General features: G+C 39.7%; 1 protein-coding gene across 2 annotated transcripts in view; it reads left to right on the top strand.

Annotated features, from left to right (window-relative positions):
• The window catches only part of LOC138059328 (3'-5' exoribonuclease HELZ2-like), a 119,032-nt gene extending 102,175 nt beyond the window's left edge, over nucleotides 1–16,857 (top strand). For both annotated transcript variants that reach the window (XM_068904897.1, XM_068904898.1), the window contains exons 21-24: nucleotides 392–610; nucleotides 3,972–4,128; nucleotides 13,782–13,949; nucleotides 15,081–16,857. In XM_068904897.1, coding sequence (XP_068760998.1) covers nucleotides 392–610; nucleotides 3,972–4,128; nucleotides 13,782–13,949; nucleotides 15,081–15,184 — 648 coding nt within the window. In that variant the 3' untranslated portion in view covers nucleotides 15,185–16,857. The remainder of the gene's footprint in view (nucleotides 1–391; nucleotides 611–3,971; nucleotides 4,129–13,781; nucleotides 13,950–15,080) is intronic.
• Nucleotides 16,858–17,576: the final 719 nt, after the last annotated feature.

The following is a 17,576-nucleotide window of genomic DNA, read 5'->3' as shown; positions in this document are numbered from 1 at the left end:
AGAGGGAAGCAAATTGTAAAAGAAATAAAGCAGTTTTTTTGGAAAATTTGTACTCTCTCATGATCGAAATCCTGATGTTAGTGTCGTGGTAGTTGACACTCTGGCTACACTTCATTTTGTAAGTTGCAATGTATCATATTGAAGGACTGAGAAAGTGAATCTTGAAAGAAGTTGAATTGTACAGTAGAGTTAAAATGAGCACGAGTATGAAGAAATTTGGCAGCGGTCAGTGGGCTATTAACCTCATCAACTTCGTTCCCAGGTCTTATCCCCGCTAAGATTCTCACGCCTTAACCAGTGGACAGCTCCACCTATTTTGTGTAGCAATTGTTCTCGGCTTTTTTAAGCTGAAGAGTCAATTAATACATAATTATTTCATTTTAATTTACAGCATGATAAAATCTGCCGATTTCCTTCGACTTACTTTTATGATGGAAAACTTAAGACGGATCTATCAGTGCCAGCATCGGTCCCCCTGAAGTCTTTCTGGCCAGAAAAGTCGTCTCCGATGGCATTCTGTCATGTTGAAGGCGAAGAGGAGGCCAGCGCGATAAAAACGTCACGAAGTAATGCACAGTCAAAGGCAAACATGAAAGAAGTAAGAAAAGTGGTAAGTACACTTGAAGTACTGTTCAAATGAGTGAAGCAGGTAATCCAAATCAATGTAAATATTACGTATGTCCTTATGGTAAGTTCTCTGAAAGGAAAAGAGGGCGGCGCAACACTAGATGATGACAGAATCAAATAGTATCAAAGGGTAATTTGTAGCACGAGAAATGTCAGTCAGTGGTCTCAGTCCCCAGCCTGGTCAGAGTTGCGTGGGAACATCTCCACACTTGTGCTAATGCTCAATCCCAGGTTCCTGGAAAGCCGATTAAACCATCCTCCAAGTAGATCTTAAACGGTGATTAAATTTCTTTTATTATATAGCTACTGATGAAATAGTAGGATCTTCCTTTTTCGTAAAAATCTTATCTACACCGCGCGCAGTGAAGATATTAGTTTTCCAGTCCTTTCACAAGGATACTCACTATTTTGACAAGTCCCACAATACAGTTCATTTTGGGGGTTATTTGCATTAAAACAATAGATATCCAGCATGATACAGTCCCAAGAGTAAATAACTTGTATTGTTTTTTATTTAAAGAACCGCCCAAAACATATTGCATAATGGGGTGGAGGAAATAGCGAATAGGTTTCGTCATAAACTTAGTTAGCCAATAAAAAGCGAGCTTCCCCTCCATTGAAAGATAGTTTTGTGCTGTAATGTAATTTTCCTGTACTACATTAACATTTCTATGACTCAATTTGTCATTATCAAGGCTTGCTTTTCATAACTTTCCTATCTAGCTTCATGTTACACAACATGAGTGTTTTAGCGGTTGATGACGTCTTTTTCACCATTTCGAAAGGGGCTATTAATGACCATTAATATGGACATTTTATCGGTATCTATATAACAAACAGGCCATTACATGGCCGCTTGGGGATACGAGTTTTATCTTCTCGTGCTGATAGTATCTTGCACCCGTTCGCTACGCTCAATCGTGAGAGGTACTATCAGCACTCAAAGATAAAATTCGTATCCCTGCGCGCCCATTTAATAATAATATTTGACTTGCGCGAATATGAAACGAAAATTAATGCGCAAAGCGAAGGTTAGAACTGGTGGAGTTTTTGGTATTTCTAGCTCTACAGATCATCCTTTAAAGTGTCCATACGGCCTACAGGGTTTTAGTTTTTGGGTTCTATATAAAGTGGGGATAAATGTCCCAAAAATAATTTTTCGATTTTGCCACTTTTTGACCCCAAAATCAAGCTTCAAAGTTCACGCCTTGGCTACGCCCACCCAAGTTGACCGCGTAATCGAAGATTGGTGACTAGTGACGTCACTTCAGGAGCGAATTAGAAGAGATAGCTGACTATCATAGATGATCATCGTGTCGTTTCATTAAGCGAAACTTAAGGACACCGTATAGTGAGTGATGGGACATCAAAAGCGACTTTTATTCTGAAAATGAAAGGCAACATTCTTTTCATTGGATTAAAACGAAGAGATAGAGGTCGAAGATCTAGACTTGTTTGACGGTGATGCTCCTTCCAATTCAGAAGAAGGCCCTTGTTGTCGAGAGCCACTGTCAGATGAAGATTGGCTTTGTGAATATAATCGTGAAAGGGCAAAGATAAAAGAAAGACAAACAAGAGGAACAAAAACGGTGTGACAGGATTGTAACGAAAACAGAAAGCGTACGAGCTTGGACAAGAAATTAAACGCGACTAAATAATAAGAAGTAAAAATAAGTAAATTGAAATGCTCGATTTTTGCGCAACGTCTGTAAAACGACTGTAATTGTATGCTAATGTGTCATGATCAACCTGACAGCAACTTTGATGAGATAAATTTTCTTCTCCCCAGGTATTGCGCTGAAACTTTGGAACTGAAAGAACACCAATTTTATCTTTTAACGTTTGTTCGCTGACATTTAAGATTTCCATTTCTTCCTTCTTGCCTTCGCTTCACTTCGATCATCACCATAAAATGGAATTTTATGTAATGCCATGCCCTTCTCTTCATCAAAAATATTTGAACAACCTGCAACAACACATCTATCATGCATAATTTCCGAAGAGCCCGCCAAAGGAACAAAGCAAAAATGATCCTCCAAAATTGAATTTGATGGTCGATTCCTGAAATGACGTCACAGTCGATTCTGGAACCAAGTCTCTTTCTGGTGGTGTCTTTCCGTCACCTTGATTGGGTGTGGCCAAAGCGCGAACTTTGAAGCTCGATTTTGGAATCGAAAATTTATTTTTAGGACATTTATCTACGCTTTATAGAGATGCCAAAGCCATAAAATACCCTGTAGGCCGTATAGACACTTTAAATGGAAAAGAAGTTTCAATAGTTATACAGCGTGGACCACTGTTTGAGAGGTTACAGTTTCGAATCCACAACTTCTTAAGGAATGTTATCGTTTTACTGTGTTAAGTCTACAAGTTTGTTGTATATTTATAATTGCACATGCGCATTTTCAAGGAGTATGTTAAATGCTCTTGAGCTTTCTGTTGGTAATTAATTTACATTAGTAATACACTACATTAACCCGGCTGGACAGACGATCAAATTCTTAAATTAATCATAGCAACTTCGGGCACGTCCAGCTTGAGTGTTTAGGCGAAATTTCCTATATGTTTCGCACCCTGAAACGCTTACTTTGTTAATACGAAAATTAATACTCTCTGCGATCTTTTTCTATCTCATCACCTGGATGTGATATCCACCACTGAGACATGGTTGACTGGTAACAAAAACCTCGCACTTTCTTTTTAAATTAACGTATACCTTGCAGGACTATTAGATCTACCATCTACCTAAATATACTCGTAAGGGTTATCACACGAAAAGGCTGACTCGCTGTTACACAGCAAGACCGATGTTTTCTGTCTTTCGAACAACTCGACTTGGTTATCGCGTCACGAATTAGAAGTTCTGTCAATCTCCACCGTCTAAGAAAAATAATGTCAATATTGAGAAAGGTTCTTCTCTGAATTCTCACTACCACTGGAGGAGCTTATTGATTCATCTCATCAGCTTCCTTTGTCAGGCGATTTCGTTTTTCACTGAAAGTGAGACAAAGAGACCATGTTAAAGTGATGTGGCTATAAAGTGTGACCAAGACAAATAAACATCATGGGACTTTGTTTTACCATTTATCATGCATTACCGTGTTATCGATCTGCAGGTGGCGGTTGCTCGAAGCCTGGTTTGCCCTAACTGTTGGTTAAGAGATATCAAAACCTCTAGGTTTCCATGGTATTTAACACTCTCAGGCAACCCGGGTGTGGAGTCCTTAAAAGACAACGAGGCAAAAAAGAGATAGAACTTTAGCCCCACCAGTCCCTCCTCCCCTTTCATTTTGTCGCTATTTGAAACATGGTGTTTAATCTCTTATATCATTTTTATCATACAGGTGCATGTTGCCAGAGTTTTCTCAAGGAGACGCGTACGTCCAGCTGACGTTGTCATTTTAACACCGTACCGAGAACAGCAAAACAGGATAAGCACTGCCTTAAAAAAAGATGGCATGTGCAAAAATATCCTTGTTACAACAATCACTAAAAGCCAAGGTAAAGAAATTATTACAACTTCATCATCTAACATGCACGAAACTGGTGAACTTGACCATTGACGTCTTAGCGACTAAAAGAGTGTCGGGGAAAGAAAAAATAAATCAGTAAGAACGTGAACACAGATGGCACCCATACGCTTTTCACATTTCTACCACCAGTTCGAAATCTTATCATGTGATATATCCCAGACTCATAATACGGGAGCCACTATTGGTCACTTTAGTGGGCCGTATTATTTAAAGTTTTGTTTACTTTGTTAGCGATTCTCAGAATATGACTCAGCAGGACCTGAAGCAGATGTCTTTGTTTTAGGTACTAGAATAAAATGTGTCACAGTCTTAACCGAATTAATGGCAAAATGGCAAATGGCAGATAGGAAGAATCTTTACGGTTATTTTTTTTTTTACAACTAACAGGTAAAATTCGTCAATTTTTGCACCTAAAGGTAATGATAAACGGTTCAACATGCATTGTGAGTGTGTCATCTCCCTCTAGACACTTGAAAACGATTGGCTAATGCCGGTAATCTAATGGCAACTTGTTGACCTGAACTGAGGTCGTCTCTGATTTTGTCCAACAACGTACAACTTGTTGAATTGCCTACTTCAACATTCAACATGGCCTGATACACTGCTCAAATCTATTGAACAAGGACCATAACATTTGTTGATCAACAAATGTTGAACTGTGCGTCACTGACTTAACGGATAAATTTTGGGGCATTGTTCGAGTCGTTTTTTCGTACAGTACAGCAAGTGATGGTCCTTGATTTTTTTAGCATATCAATTTATAGCCCTCGTACGAAAAAACGCGAGTGGTAATCTACATTACGGTCCTCGAATTTTGTTAGTGAAAAGTATTTATCATCTTCAGAATTTCAATCCCATTCAACTAGCGAAGGGCTAAGCTCCAGCCGTTCAAAGTCCATATAAACTTGGCCAACTAATTCACTGCAAAGTTTAAACCCAATTGAGCCAAAAGGTTTTGAATGTTTCCCTGACTAATAGCGTCGAGGGTGATGACAATGTTGCAGGTTTTGTAGATTGTCTAGAAAAAAAATGGGTAGGCAATGTTGAGAGGAGGAGCTGAAAGTCATGAGCAACTGGCCTTATTTTCGTTTAGTTTTGTCCTGCGTTGCCCTCTTCTAAAGCACTAGTCACCTGCTGGAGGTCCATTATACTTACCATTACAACTTCTAACTGGTTAATTTGGATAAATGCGACTTGCAGTAAGGCTAATCAGTTATATTTGACAATTATTACACGAGCGCATGTAAGAATTTAAATGAGATGGTAAGTAGCCAACAAACTCGAGGTTCACTTAGCTGCAATCAATCTCACATCCAACAAGCAGGCACCGAATGCTATCATTCAATTAAAAAAAAATAATGTTCGGATATTAAAAACTGATTTGTAACCAGGTGGTTCCATGGTAAAATATAAAAATGTTCCCCTGGTTAAAAATATTATTGAAAAGATCTTGAAATCCCAACGTTTCGGCTACTAACATAAGCCTAAGTTCTTCAGGGGTAATAAAAATATATAACGAAGTGACAAGTGTATTTAAAATCGCGTAGATGCTAATAAAAAACAGAATATATTACAAAATCAGTTCTTGTCCAATAACGCCAAGGCCCTGTACTCTTGGGGCAGGTACATACAATGTACCATCATCCCGGTTGAGCGGACTTTCGCATGTGTTAATTTCCCATGCCTCTAAGAGGCGTCGGGTTCGCCAACTGGGACTGGTACGTAATACTATAGACGATTCCCACGAGATAGTGTGGCCAGACTGTAAAGAATGTTTGGCGAGTGCAGATTTCTTGGGGTGTTCTTGTTCGACCGCTTTTTGGTGTTCTCTGAGCCGAGTATTGAACTTCCGTTTGGTCTCCCCAATGTAGAGTTCGTCGCAATCTTTGCAAGGAATGGAATAAATTACCCCGCGCGTCTGATCTTTTGGAACGGGATTTTTCGGCTTGGGAAAGAAGTTACCAATGGTCTGGTGTGGTTTTAAGGCGACTTTGATATTATAACTGTTCAAAACCCGCTTGATCGGCTCCGTTGTTCCTTTAACATAGGGTAGGACGCAGAAACTCTTTACGTCTTCCCGCGCGGCTGCTACAGACTGCTGAGGTGACCGTTTAGGTTTGGTCGAATCGATTATAAACCGTTTCGGGTAGCCATTCGCCAACAGCGCGGAAGTAACTTGTTTTAACTCTTTAGAACGAAAATAGCTGGTGGTCGGAATATTCCTAGCGTGGTTGGTCAAAGACTTCACAACAGCCCTCTTATGTGCGATCCGGTGATGTGACTCAAACGCGAGATACCTTTCCGTGTGGGTGGGCTTGCCATAGACCTTATTCGCAAGTTGACCGTTATCTTGGCGATAAACAGACACGTCGAGGAAGGCTATTTCTTAATTTGTGTCCCTTTCAACGGTGAATTTTATCGATGGTTCAATGTTGTTTAGGTAGTCTTGCAAGGTTTGTACAAGGCCAGACTTAACCGCGGCACGTACGTCATTGACATATCGTTTCCAAAACCGAGGCTGGACGAGAGAGGTGGACAAAGCCCGTTGCTCCAGGTTTTCCATGACCAGATTGGCCATAACGGCTGACACAGGAGAGCCCATAGCAGTACCAAAGATCTGTTGGTAGTGTGTATTTTTTTACTTAAAATTTGTTGTTGACAAACAAAACTCTAATAGGTCAACAATGTTCGGTTACTTGGAAGCTTTCTTTGGAAGCTTTCTTTGTCGCCATCAATTTTTCAGCTTCGCAATGCTTCGCAGAATCATGCGGTACATGAGGTGATAGTTAAATTTAGTGAGGCAGTAAGGACGCTGATAACGCAATATCTCCGGATGAGAATCCAACATAATTTTCATGGAATCTCATGATAGTCGTTGTCGACATTATTTAATGTGCTGCTTTGACGAAAAAACTAGATTCTTCTTTTTCTTTGGATTTCAAAACTATTTTAACTAAACACTAAGTGACCCAAGTTTTAAGCCTTGATTTTAAAAAGGCACCTACTTATTTTAATTGGAATTTCCTGGTTTAATGATCCACCATAAACCGATTCTACTAACTTAATGTTGAACCCAATTCAAATCCTTTGCGAATGAAACCTTTTGTTACTAGTATTTTCATATCATTACTCGGAGTACCTGAAAGGTATCCGATCGAGTTATAATCTGGTAGAATTTAGTTTTCTGTGCAGGAAATGGACAATAGAATTACGAGGCGGTGAGTTCATTGGCTAAAAAGCAATTTACTACACCCCTTTGAGCAATACATTTGACCTCCCTCTCTGACAAAACAACTGCAACAATAACAAATGAACACAATCGCAAAGGAGAAGATTTTCAATAGCGAGACTTGAAACAGCCTCACGTCTTCCAGAATTCGATGACGTTGGGGCTTCAGTGTGACTCGTTTAATTCCGTTTGCTGATTCAAAGCGCATGTTCTTACTCTAAGATATTTACTCTAATCTTGCCTGTTGACAACATGACGAAATCGCCAGTAAAGAACTTCCAGCAGCGGTATGTTATAAATGGCCGAAAATTCTTAGTCTCTTTCTGCCTCAGCTGTTCTTTGTACGAACATCATCCGCCGATGTCTATTTTTTTCTTTAAATTGATTGTTAGTTTCTTGATCGTCATGTTAGCTACCTAGAGCTGGAGGTCACCGGCCGTGTTATTCGCAACACTGTTAATTTGGAAACTTTGCAGCTGAATACCGGTTTTCACTTACCCATATTAATTACAAGAATAGTTTTTTCACACGTTTTCTGAGTTGCTACACCCGCCTTTGCCTGACCGGCTGCTTTCACTTGAAACCAGTTTATCTGATGTCACGCTACATACTAGATCCCGCAAAAGTAGACATTTCCATTCCAACAACCTGTTCCAAGACATACTACCCCTGTAGCTATGTCACTTGTTGAATTTATTTGCAATTGTAAACATTAAGAAATTTTCACCGGTACATTATCCGCGTTGTTATGACTGAGCAACTAGCTGCAGAAACATTTACTGGTGTTGTTTCTTACTTGGCAAATTAGGCGCTCGAGAGGCGCATGTGACTACTGCGGAGATGTACAATGTGAAAAGAAGTAAAATATTCTGTTATGTGAATAGGGGTGACTGAATTGTGGGAATTGATTCACCACAGCTTTCATATCGATAGTTTCTCAACCATTGAAAAACTTACGCGCAATAGATCATTTTCACTGTCATGCAACAAACAAATAAATTCGAAAGGTTCAATGAAAAAGGCAAATAACTTGGAATGTTGCAGGAAACAAATTTAGAAACCACCTCTCCAATTCTCAGATCCGCGCAGTACACCATTTCTGAGCTCCTTGTCGAAGTCTTTCACACAACTTTACAGCCGAGTTTCGTGTAGGTGGATCAAAGTGCTCCAACATCTGGACTTCACTTTGCCATGAAAGCGCTTACTTTTCGCTCATGAGATAAAATACATACGTATGAGCACATCTCCTAATGTACTTGAAAGGCTCAAACTGCTGAGATTCGTGGTGACAGACACTTTTTTAAATCAAATAGCTTGGTATCATAGTATCACGTAAGCTGCTTAATTGTGACGATTAGAAAATTCAAAATACTGTATTTTCAAAACGAAAGACGTCATGGAACGGGCAACTTGAAAAAAGATTTATTTCTCGGGCATCTTCAACCTCCTATAGATAACAATTTAAACCCGCTGCACACGGTGAGGAAAGAGCTGAACAAACTGCCTCTCAAGGCGGTTTGTTCAGCCGTTTTCTCACCGTGTGCGGGGAACTTTTGGTGAGAAATTGGCCTCGTGAGGCCGTGAGGCCTCGCAAGGCAAATTCCTCATTGTGTGCGGCCATCGTGAGAATCGAGTTGAGCTTGGTCAATGAAGCATCCAATAAAAATACATGGCGTTCTCACGTGACTTCAGTGACGTTGGAATTTCTTCCTCCGACACCATCTTGAACCGCTGGAGTCACGAGAGCATGCCATGTATTTTTATTGAATGCTTGATTAAACCAAGCTCAGCTCGATTCTCACGATGGCCGCACACATTGAGGAATTTGTCTCGCGAGGCCAAAAATATCAAACATGTTTGATTTTATCCTCACGGCCTCACGAGGCGAATTTCTCACCACAATTTCCCCGCACACATGAGGAAACGGCTAAGCAAACCGCCTCATGAGGCAGTTTGCTCAGCTCTTTCCTCAACTGTTCGGCGGGCTTCAGAAGACCTTGCTAATTTGATGATCTCACTATGAAACCATCTATAGTTTGACAATTACGTGCTACTTCAAAGCTTTGTTTATCTCGAAAACGGGCTCAATATTCCTGCCAATGTTTCTACTTTAAGGGCTTTTTCGTTCCTTCAACGGCTTCATTAAACGTGCAAACGGGCTCAATTGATCGGTTAGAAACAAAATTCGAAAGCTACGAGAAGTAACTGTTCTGAGAATCACAAAACCATATTCTTCACAGATCGTTGTCTGTGAACACGGGGCACCCGAACATTTTGTTCCTCCTTGCGAACTATCGACAAATCATCGTACTGTTTGCAGAGTCCGAATTTTGGTACTCTTTGTATGCGGATTGGCTCCAAAGAGTATTCTAGTGTTGGCAATAGTAACTACGCGCATGCGCAGTAGTCACAAAAACTATCTCTTCTAAAATTTATCGCCCTACTTCTTCTGCACATGGTATTCCGGGTAAGCGTGTTGTTTTAATATGAATGCTACATTATCATGCAAATGCACAACCAGAACCTTAACCCCGAGAGATTTGAATTGGGTACAACGTTGAGGTAGCCATATCGGTCTATTACTATTTTTAAAATCTTGAGAGGGGTGGATCAAGGACAAAATGACCTCAAAGTCTTGTATCCATCAAAATTTCAAGTTTTTACCGTCGCGAAATTCGCAGTCACATAATCAGAAGCCTTATACTCACCGGCGGTGACCTTTTTGGCTCACATTTTCCATAATATTTTTGCTTGTAACTAGATATTTGGGCAATAACGAAAGCAACAAAAAATAGACAGGATTCCCCTATTTTAATAAGTCAACAAAGTCAAGTATAATCAGATAGGACATAACGGTGTGGGCACTCTTGAGAAACGAACTGTGCCAAGTGGTATAACATGGTTAAAGAAACTCTTTCACTCAAAGCAAAGTTTACTCAATACTCGTTGTTCAATCTTTCAATCTTTGCAAGGGTTTCCTCAGTTTCACTACTGACGTTTCCAGTAGATTCCTCATCTCACTGTCTTTCAGCGGCTTTTAACAGATCGTCTACGGTGTAGCATTCGTTATCAATACTGGAAACCTCAGAAGCTCTAAAGGCAAGTAAGACAGGAAATCATTGAGTGCCGAATTTTGTCTAAAGAGCACAAAATGATAAGGTCATGTGATTGGCAAAAGAAGTTCTCCACTTCAAAAATTGTCACTTAAGATTAAAGAGATTTTTTTCGAATTCGGGAATTGAGGGTCCATTCTGCACGCTCAATCACATTCAAGAATTTCAGCAGTGATACTAACTACTCCTTCTCTTTACCTAGCAAAGTTGAGGCTCGCTTTCTCAGGTGGTCGTGTAATCTGTTGTCGCTGATGTCGAAGCTTCGGTGAAGCTCTCCTTCCCCAAGGACCTCCCAATTCCTTTTCAAAGACGCTAGAACCACTCGTTAGTCACGTCCTTTAAGTTCTACAGCTTTGAGAATCAGCTGGTCCTCCAATTTACTATACTTGCGGTGTAATGGGTTTCCTTTGCAAGGGTTTTTCTGTGCATCTGCGTGTACAACTCTCGACACCTGACATGGAACTGGTGAAGGTACTTGTACTAGGTCTGGCTCTGCTAGTAGTTATTAGGATTTTAATTTCACCTCCAAATGCTACCCTCAGGAAAATGTTTTCTGTTAAGTCGCCAATCGTTGAGAGTGAGAAACCTTACAATTTTTAAAGTCGTGTTTTGCATATATAATAACCTGCATTTACACGCCGAGATTTTAGAGGGACAGTTTCACGGTTTTGCGCATATCCAAGCTTTAGCGCTAGCAGTTGTAAATTTTACGGTTTCTTACTGAACCAGATGATGTTAATTAAACACAGAGAGTATTAAAGCAAATACACTGAATGACTAAGGCCCAAATTTGGTGGAAGACACTGCGGGTTTACACAGAAAATATCGAATTTAGTTTTGATCTCGAATTTATTGTACGGGTCGAAAATTTATTCTACACACGAGTTGTCATAACGCACAAGTAATTTATTCGCATGCAGTAGGTTCATAACACAAAGGAAATGATTACAAAAGTAATTCCAATGAGTAAGCCATTACTATGGGATTGTTTCCATTTCCTGCATTAGTGCTTTCTCATCAACAATTCGAGAGCTAGTTCAAAAAGAGGCTACAGATACCCTGCACTTTGTTTGAAGGCATTTTACCGAATTGCCTTTAAAATTCGCGGTATTTAAGGGTTCTTTTTTTGTGTTTCAATATCTTGGTCAATATCCAGTTCAATTCCGTAGTCCAAAGTCCATGATTGTTCACATTTAATTTTTTTGTTAACGGCAATTATGTCCAATCAACACCAGTAAAAAGATGCTTTTCAAGTATTTGCAATGGCATTTTAAAATATTTAATACTCTTTCTCAGAGCGATCACCATTCACAACCGCCCCTCAACAACTTTTTTGTGCAGTTTTCGAAACTAAGTTTGGGTGGACGTCAATCAATTGTTTCTGTGACGACTGCCGCCAAGTGAACAGGACTATTGTTATGGAAACATTTGATTGACGTCCACTTAAATTTAGCTTCGAAAAATGAAAAAAAGTCATTGAGGCGCGCGTGACTGATAACCGCGGTAACAATACCGGGAGAATTATAAGATTATGTAATTAGCCTGATAAGATGTGTTACCGAGTCTTACGATGACCGAATATTGCATGATGTGCAACCAGCAATCCATTATCAGCCAAAGACGTGCGTGGAGCACCATTGCTAAGAAAATATGGTTACCCATCTGTGCGAGAAAATTTGGTCTTGGTCACCATACGACCCTGCGGCGACCCCTCTATGTATGCCAATGTGACCATATAGCAGACTCAAATAATCAATACTTGTATACTTGTGCTCAATGGTCAACACTTATGGCCATCCGTCAAACTGACATTGGACATTTCCTTACAATTACACGACCCAATATCCCATCTTAATATGACAAGCTTATCGCTGTAAAAAGAATGAAAACAGGCAGAATTAGAGCTTTAGTTCAACAAGAAATAGCGTTTCTAAGCCAAGCCGCGCTGATCTACAGTATTTAGGTCTAAAAACCACTTTGAAGACGGTTTTGCTGGGTTCTACTATGTCAATACTCTACAAAAATCGATTTTCCAGCAGCCCGTCTCGTTAGTCTAGTGGATATTGGAATATGCAAGGAGAACCCATCGATCCGGGTTCAACTCTTTGGCTCGCCTAATCTGAATGTTGTCTGCACATTGAAATGCTTGTTTCTTTCAAGTAGATTTGGAGTCTGAAGTAGATTGTACGTTGTGTAAGTTGAATAAAGAGGGAAATGTCAGTTTGAGGGATGGCCATGAGTGTTGACCGTGCTCAACGTGGCAGTTATACTCCTTGATATTGGGCATCCGTGTTATGGTTAATTGACACCTGTCAAAACAAGGTATATGTTGCAGGTCAAATTGCACTTTCAGGTCAATTTGTTTCAATCTAGGTCAATTTGTTTTAACCTAGGTCGAATATATAAAATGTGAAACAATGCGTAAAATATTTGCGGGTCCTATGGGTGTAATCACCAAGGTAAGAAACACAAGGGAAAAAAAATGTACGAAAGTGTCACGTAAACAAGGAAGGATTACGTTTTTGCAAACGTTGGCCATCACATAAACACATAAACAGTTTGGCACGAATGCAGTCGGCTTGCATGTTAAGAAAAGGCTTGATGTCCTTTATGTACAACATCTCGTAGACTAAGCAATCAAACTTGCTGTTACATTTCCTCAGAACTTTGAGTCAACCCTGCCCTGTATCTTTTTTTTATTTTTAGTAGCAACTCCCAGGGGGTTTTTTGCGGGTGTTTTCACTGTAGCCAATCATAGGAGAACTATGGTCAGCTACTGATTACATCGCGTGCAGCACACCCGAAACACGAAGGTATTTCAAAATGCTGAAAAGATATAGCATTTCTAAAAAAATATATGGGACAGGGTTTACCCAAGGGTATAATACGAATGGAGGCTACAGGTAATGGGTACTGGTGCAACAAAAACACAAAAACTCGTTTCCGGTTGCACGCACAATTCTTTAATGTATATTTCCTCGCTATCTGTCACATAGTCGTCTGTGATTTAGTGGTCATCACGATTGCTTCTGTTTGCCTATTTCGAATCCTACTTGGGCTGCCTTCTTTGAAAAGTGTCTACGAGGCAAAGAAATCTTACGCATTCGAAGCCAAATCGCAACACCAAAAAACGTCTTAAGTTTGTTTTTCGAACAAAGTAATCAGTGGCATCAGAAGTATCGTATGTATTCTTCTTCTTCTTCTTCTTCTTCTTCTTCTTCTTCTTCTTCTTCTTCTTCTTCTAACAATAATAACTATAATTAATTTTTGCTGCCATAGGAAGTGAATGGGATTACGTCATTTTGTCTTTGGTTCGTTCTGGGAAGACAGATGACCTCGATCCAGACCCTTCTAAACATTGGCTCAGTGAACATCTGGGATTTTTGACGGATGAGCATCAAATGAACGTCGGCCTTACCCGAGCTCGAAAAGGACTTTGCATTATTGGTAAATACTCTTGTGTTGCGTTCTTTTTTTCGTTGTATGTGTTATGTAACAAATGCTGTGATTTTATATAATTCTACGCAATCTCAATGTACCCTCAAGCGGCAAGCCCGAGTAAGTTGCGTCTTGAAATCCGTTAGCTTTGGTGATGTTAAATTTGACTGAGCTAAGCCCAAGATTGAATCTGACTGATGGTGACGCAAGCACAGAGTTATAGTAGCATTAGTCGACTGACCTTCTGCTCCTTTTTACAAACTTGAGTGTTTTAACACTTCTCTAACGGAAGCAACAAGAAAGAAACTATCTATATTGTGCGTCCCAGGGAAAAAAACCTCCAGCATCGTCTTATAGACTTGAATTACCACTACAAACAGTTCATCCAACAAAATGAAGGAATCTTTAATTTTGACTGAAGGTGGGGTGACCGTATCGCCATTTCTTGTACATAAGTGCTTGGGCGTTAATACGTCCTAATGGCACATTTCCAAATACGATTTGCCTCTGTTTCAAAGCGAGAATGCACAACCATTCAAATAGACATTAGTTGTGCATCTTCTGAATGCAAGTCAAACTTATTTTTCATTTGAGAAGTTTCATTATGAAAATAATAGAGACAAACAGCAATTTCAGTGGAAATGGTATTTTGCAGGCCGCTTTCTTAGATACAATTCCAATATCAGTAGCTTAGAAATTATATATGGGTTATTGTCAACATGGCTGGATATTGGCCAACTCTTTTTTTGCGTGTTTATGGACCAAGACGAAGTCGAGGTCCATAAGCAAGCAAAAAAAGAACAAGGCCAATATCCAGCCATCTTGACCAAACAAGCTTGGTCAATAAAGGATTTATTATATGGGATGATCTTTGTTCTCGCGGGACCAAGGGAGAAATCCCGAGTGGGCAGATAGCTCCATGTTGCCCGCTCAAGTAGCCAATCATAGCGCGGGATTTGGTTCATCTTGCCGCTCACGGAGCTAGTCATAAAATAAGAATGGATACTGGAACAGTTTGTGCATTAGTAATCTTCGCTGAATCGCTGCATTGTGTATGGCGGGATTTGACTTAATTAAATGAAAATGAAACGGCAATCACTTTTGGCGTGGTTGTGCCTTATATACAGTAATTCTCTACAGGTAACAAGCATCTGTTAAGGCATCATCCTATGTGGCAGAAATTGCTGACATTTTACGAGGAAAGGAAATGCTTGGTGGAGGAATCAGACTGGCCAAAGAGTTGATTTTCTTCCCTTGATGAAAAAGCAAGTCTTTGTCAAGTCACAATTCAATAGTCTTCAATGCGGACATCGTGTCATTATTTTCACCCTACGACAATTTGTTGCCGTTCATAGTTGAAGTGGATTAAATGTGTACATGTAAAACTTTGTTTTTAATGACGAGGAGAAAATGTCGGAGTCATTTTAAAAATAATTTTAAACATTTAATGTGATTCCCTCTTTTTTTCTTCCTTTTTTTCATGTCATATTAATATTTCTTTTCTTGTGCGAAAAGAACAAAAGATTTAATTTTCTCTTTTAAGAAGACATTGCTGCCGCTCTCAAATTGTTCAACGTAGTGAGAAGGGACTCATTCCTTGTTCAACCAATACTAGCAACCTAATTCTCACTTACTCTGGGGGTTTCAGAAAGAACATCAATATTCTACAAGGAGAGCGATACACCTGAGATTTGACCTGAAAGCTTAGCAGTCGTGTCTGACTACCACCAACTGGCACCAGTAAAGGAAGTAGACTAAGCGGCAGTAATGTTTAAAGTTGGGGTTAGCTTTTTAATTCCAGATTTAGGAAAGCAGCCATGACTACTGCTCATGTTTAAGTGTCCTGAGGCAATTATACTCGTACTTTTTAACTCCCTTCGTCTTGAGTCGGGACCGTTCTATCTCAGTGGGCATGAATTCAGATATAATGTTTCAGGAGCAACCTACCAACGCAAAATGTACGATTTTTTTGAGTGAGCTTTTAAAATGTTTGCGAGTAAGAAAAGGAGCCGGAGAAAAAAAGAATTCTTGGAAATTTGATGGAAAAGATATTTTATTCAATTAGCAACTCAAATTGTTAATCAACTCATCCTAGGAGAGCCAGGGGCAGTCAGTCGAGACGGGACGAGAATCAGGACTGGCGTAAAGTTTTCAAGTAAGGCCACAGGAGCCCCCGGGAACATACCTTTAACGGACGAGTTCCAGATCGAATTAAATTCTAATTTTCTGATTGGGCGGAAATTTCCTCAATTGTCTTTTTTCCGCCCAATACAATACAACCTTTTTTAAGGAGTTTTTCAACCTCACGCTTGAATGAAACATGGGTAAATGCAATCTTTTTTTGTAAGAATACACAAAGACATCCTTCAGTGCACAGACACAGAACTTTGTCTGTCGTATAATTAGTGGAGTAAAGAAATTTGACAACATAACACCAGTCGTTAGGGCAAAGCAGTGGTTACCTATCAGGAAACAACTCTATTGATGCTGTAATGGCATTTAACTGCGTGACTGGTTGCGCACCAGATGTTTAATGGATCAGTTTATTAAACGCTCAGACGTTTTGACACGCACCACAAGAAATTCATAACTTCAGATTCCCTTCCTAAAGTCTGCAACTGGGCAGAGATCCTTTTACTACAGGACTGTAACGATTTGGAAAGCGCTGGATCCCTTGCTCAAATTAAGTAGAACACTACAAGAATTTAAACGAAAATTAAAGAGCATTTTATTAAAAGACTTTATGGACAGTTCGACGTAACTTAATTATGTAACTTATTATATAGACTTGATTACACTGCTTTTGTAGATAGTAAATAGCTTTTTTTAAATTTTTATTTTATTTTTTATCTTATTTTATTATTCCTTATTTCTCTGAAAGCCTTTTTGGGACGAGAATAAAGTATGTATGTACGTACGACGGCGTTTCAAAGATGCAAGGATCTGTTTCCTGTTCGATAGGAGAAGGTGGTGTTTCTATCCTGACAGGAATTTTGGATGGACCAACAGGTGTAGCTGGAAGTTACCTGTGTGCTGTTTTTTTGGGTTGTACCTCGGATATCGTAGGAAAATGGTTTGGAGTGGGCGCATTTGGAGTTGTTGTCGCTGTCCCTGCAGGTTTCTCATTCGTTTCGCTCTTCATTTGTTTTGCCAAACCTTGATACCGTTGTAATAGTTGATCCAATAAGGCCACTTTCTGATCCGCCGGCAAAGTCGAATCCGTGATATGTTTCATGTCTTGATCCAAGCGCGTCAAGGTCGTGAGTTGCGGAGGTGACGTTAAGCGATGTTCTGTCTCAAGGCTTTGCAATAAATGCTCCGGAACCAACATCATCTTTTGTACGTGTTTCATTTCAACACTTTACCCAATAAATCCAAAGTGAACGGTGCAATCAAAGAGGTGAGAGCTGGCAGGAATCCTCCTTGTTGACTGAGAACGTCTTTTTTCCTCTTCAGACTAGGTATCTTGCGAGTCAAATACAAGAGTTTTTGACTTGTGTGGTTTCAAGCGTTTAAATGATGAACTTGGAACCGTAATGTTCCCTTTCAGTAGATTAAGAGCGACTTCACTGATGGCTTTTATTTGTCCCTTACTAGCGTGAGATATCATCTCTTTCCGCTGTTTCCCTTTGCTTG

This window comes from Montipora capricornis, chromosome 8 (assembly GCF_036669925.1).
Source record: "Montipora capricornis isolate CH-2021 chromosome 8, ASM3666992v2, whole genome shotgun sequence".
Classification (NCBI taxonomy): Eukaryota; Metazoa; Cnidaria; class Anthozoa; order Scleractinia; family Acroporidae; genus Montipora; species Montipora capricornis.
This window is presented reverse-complemented; position numbering and strand designations above follow the sequence as displayed.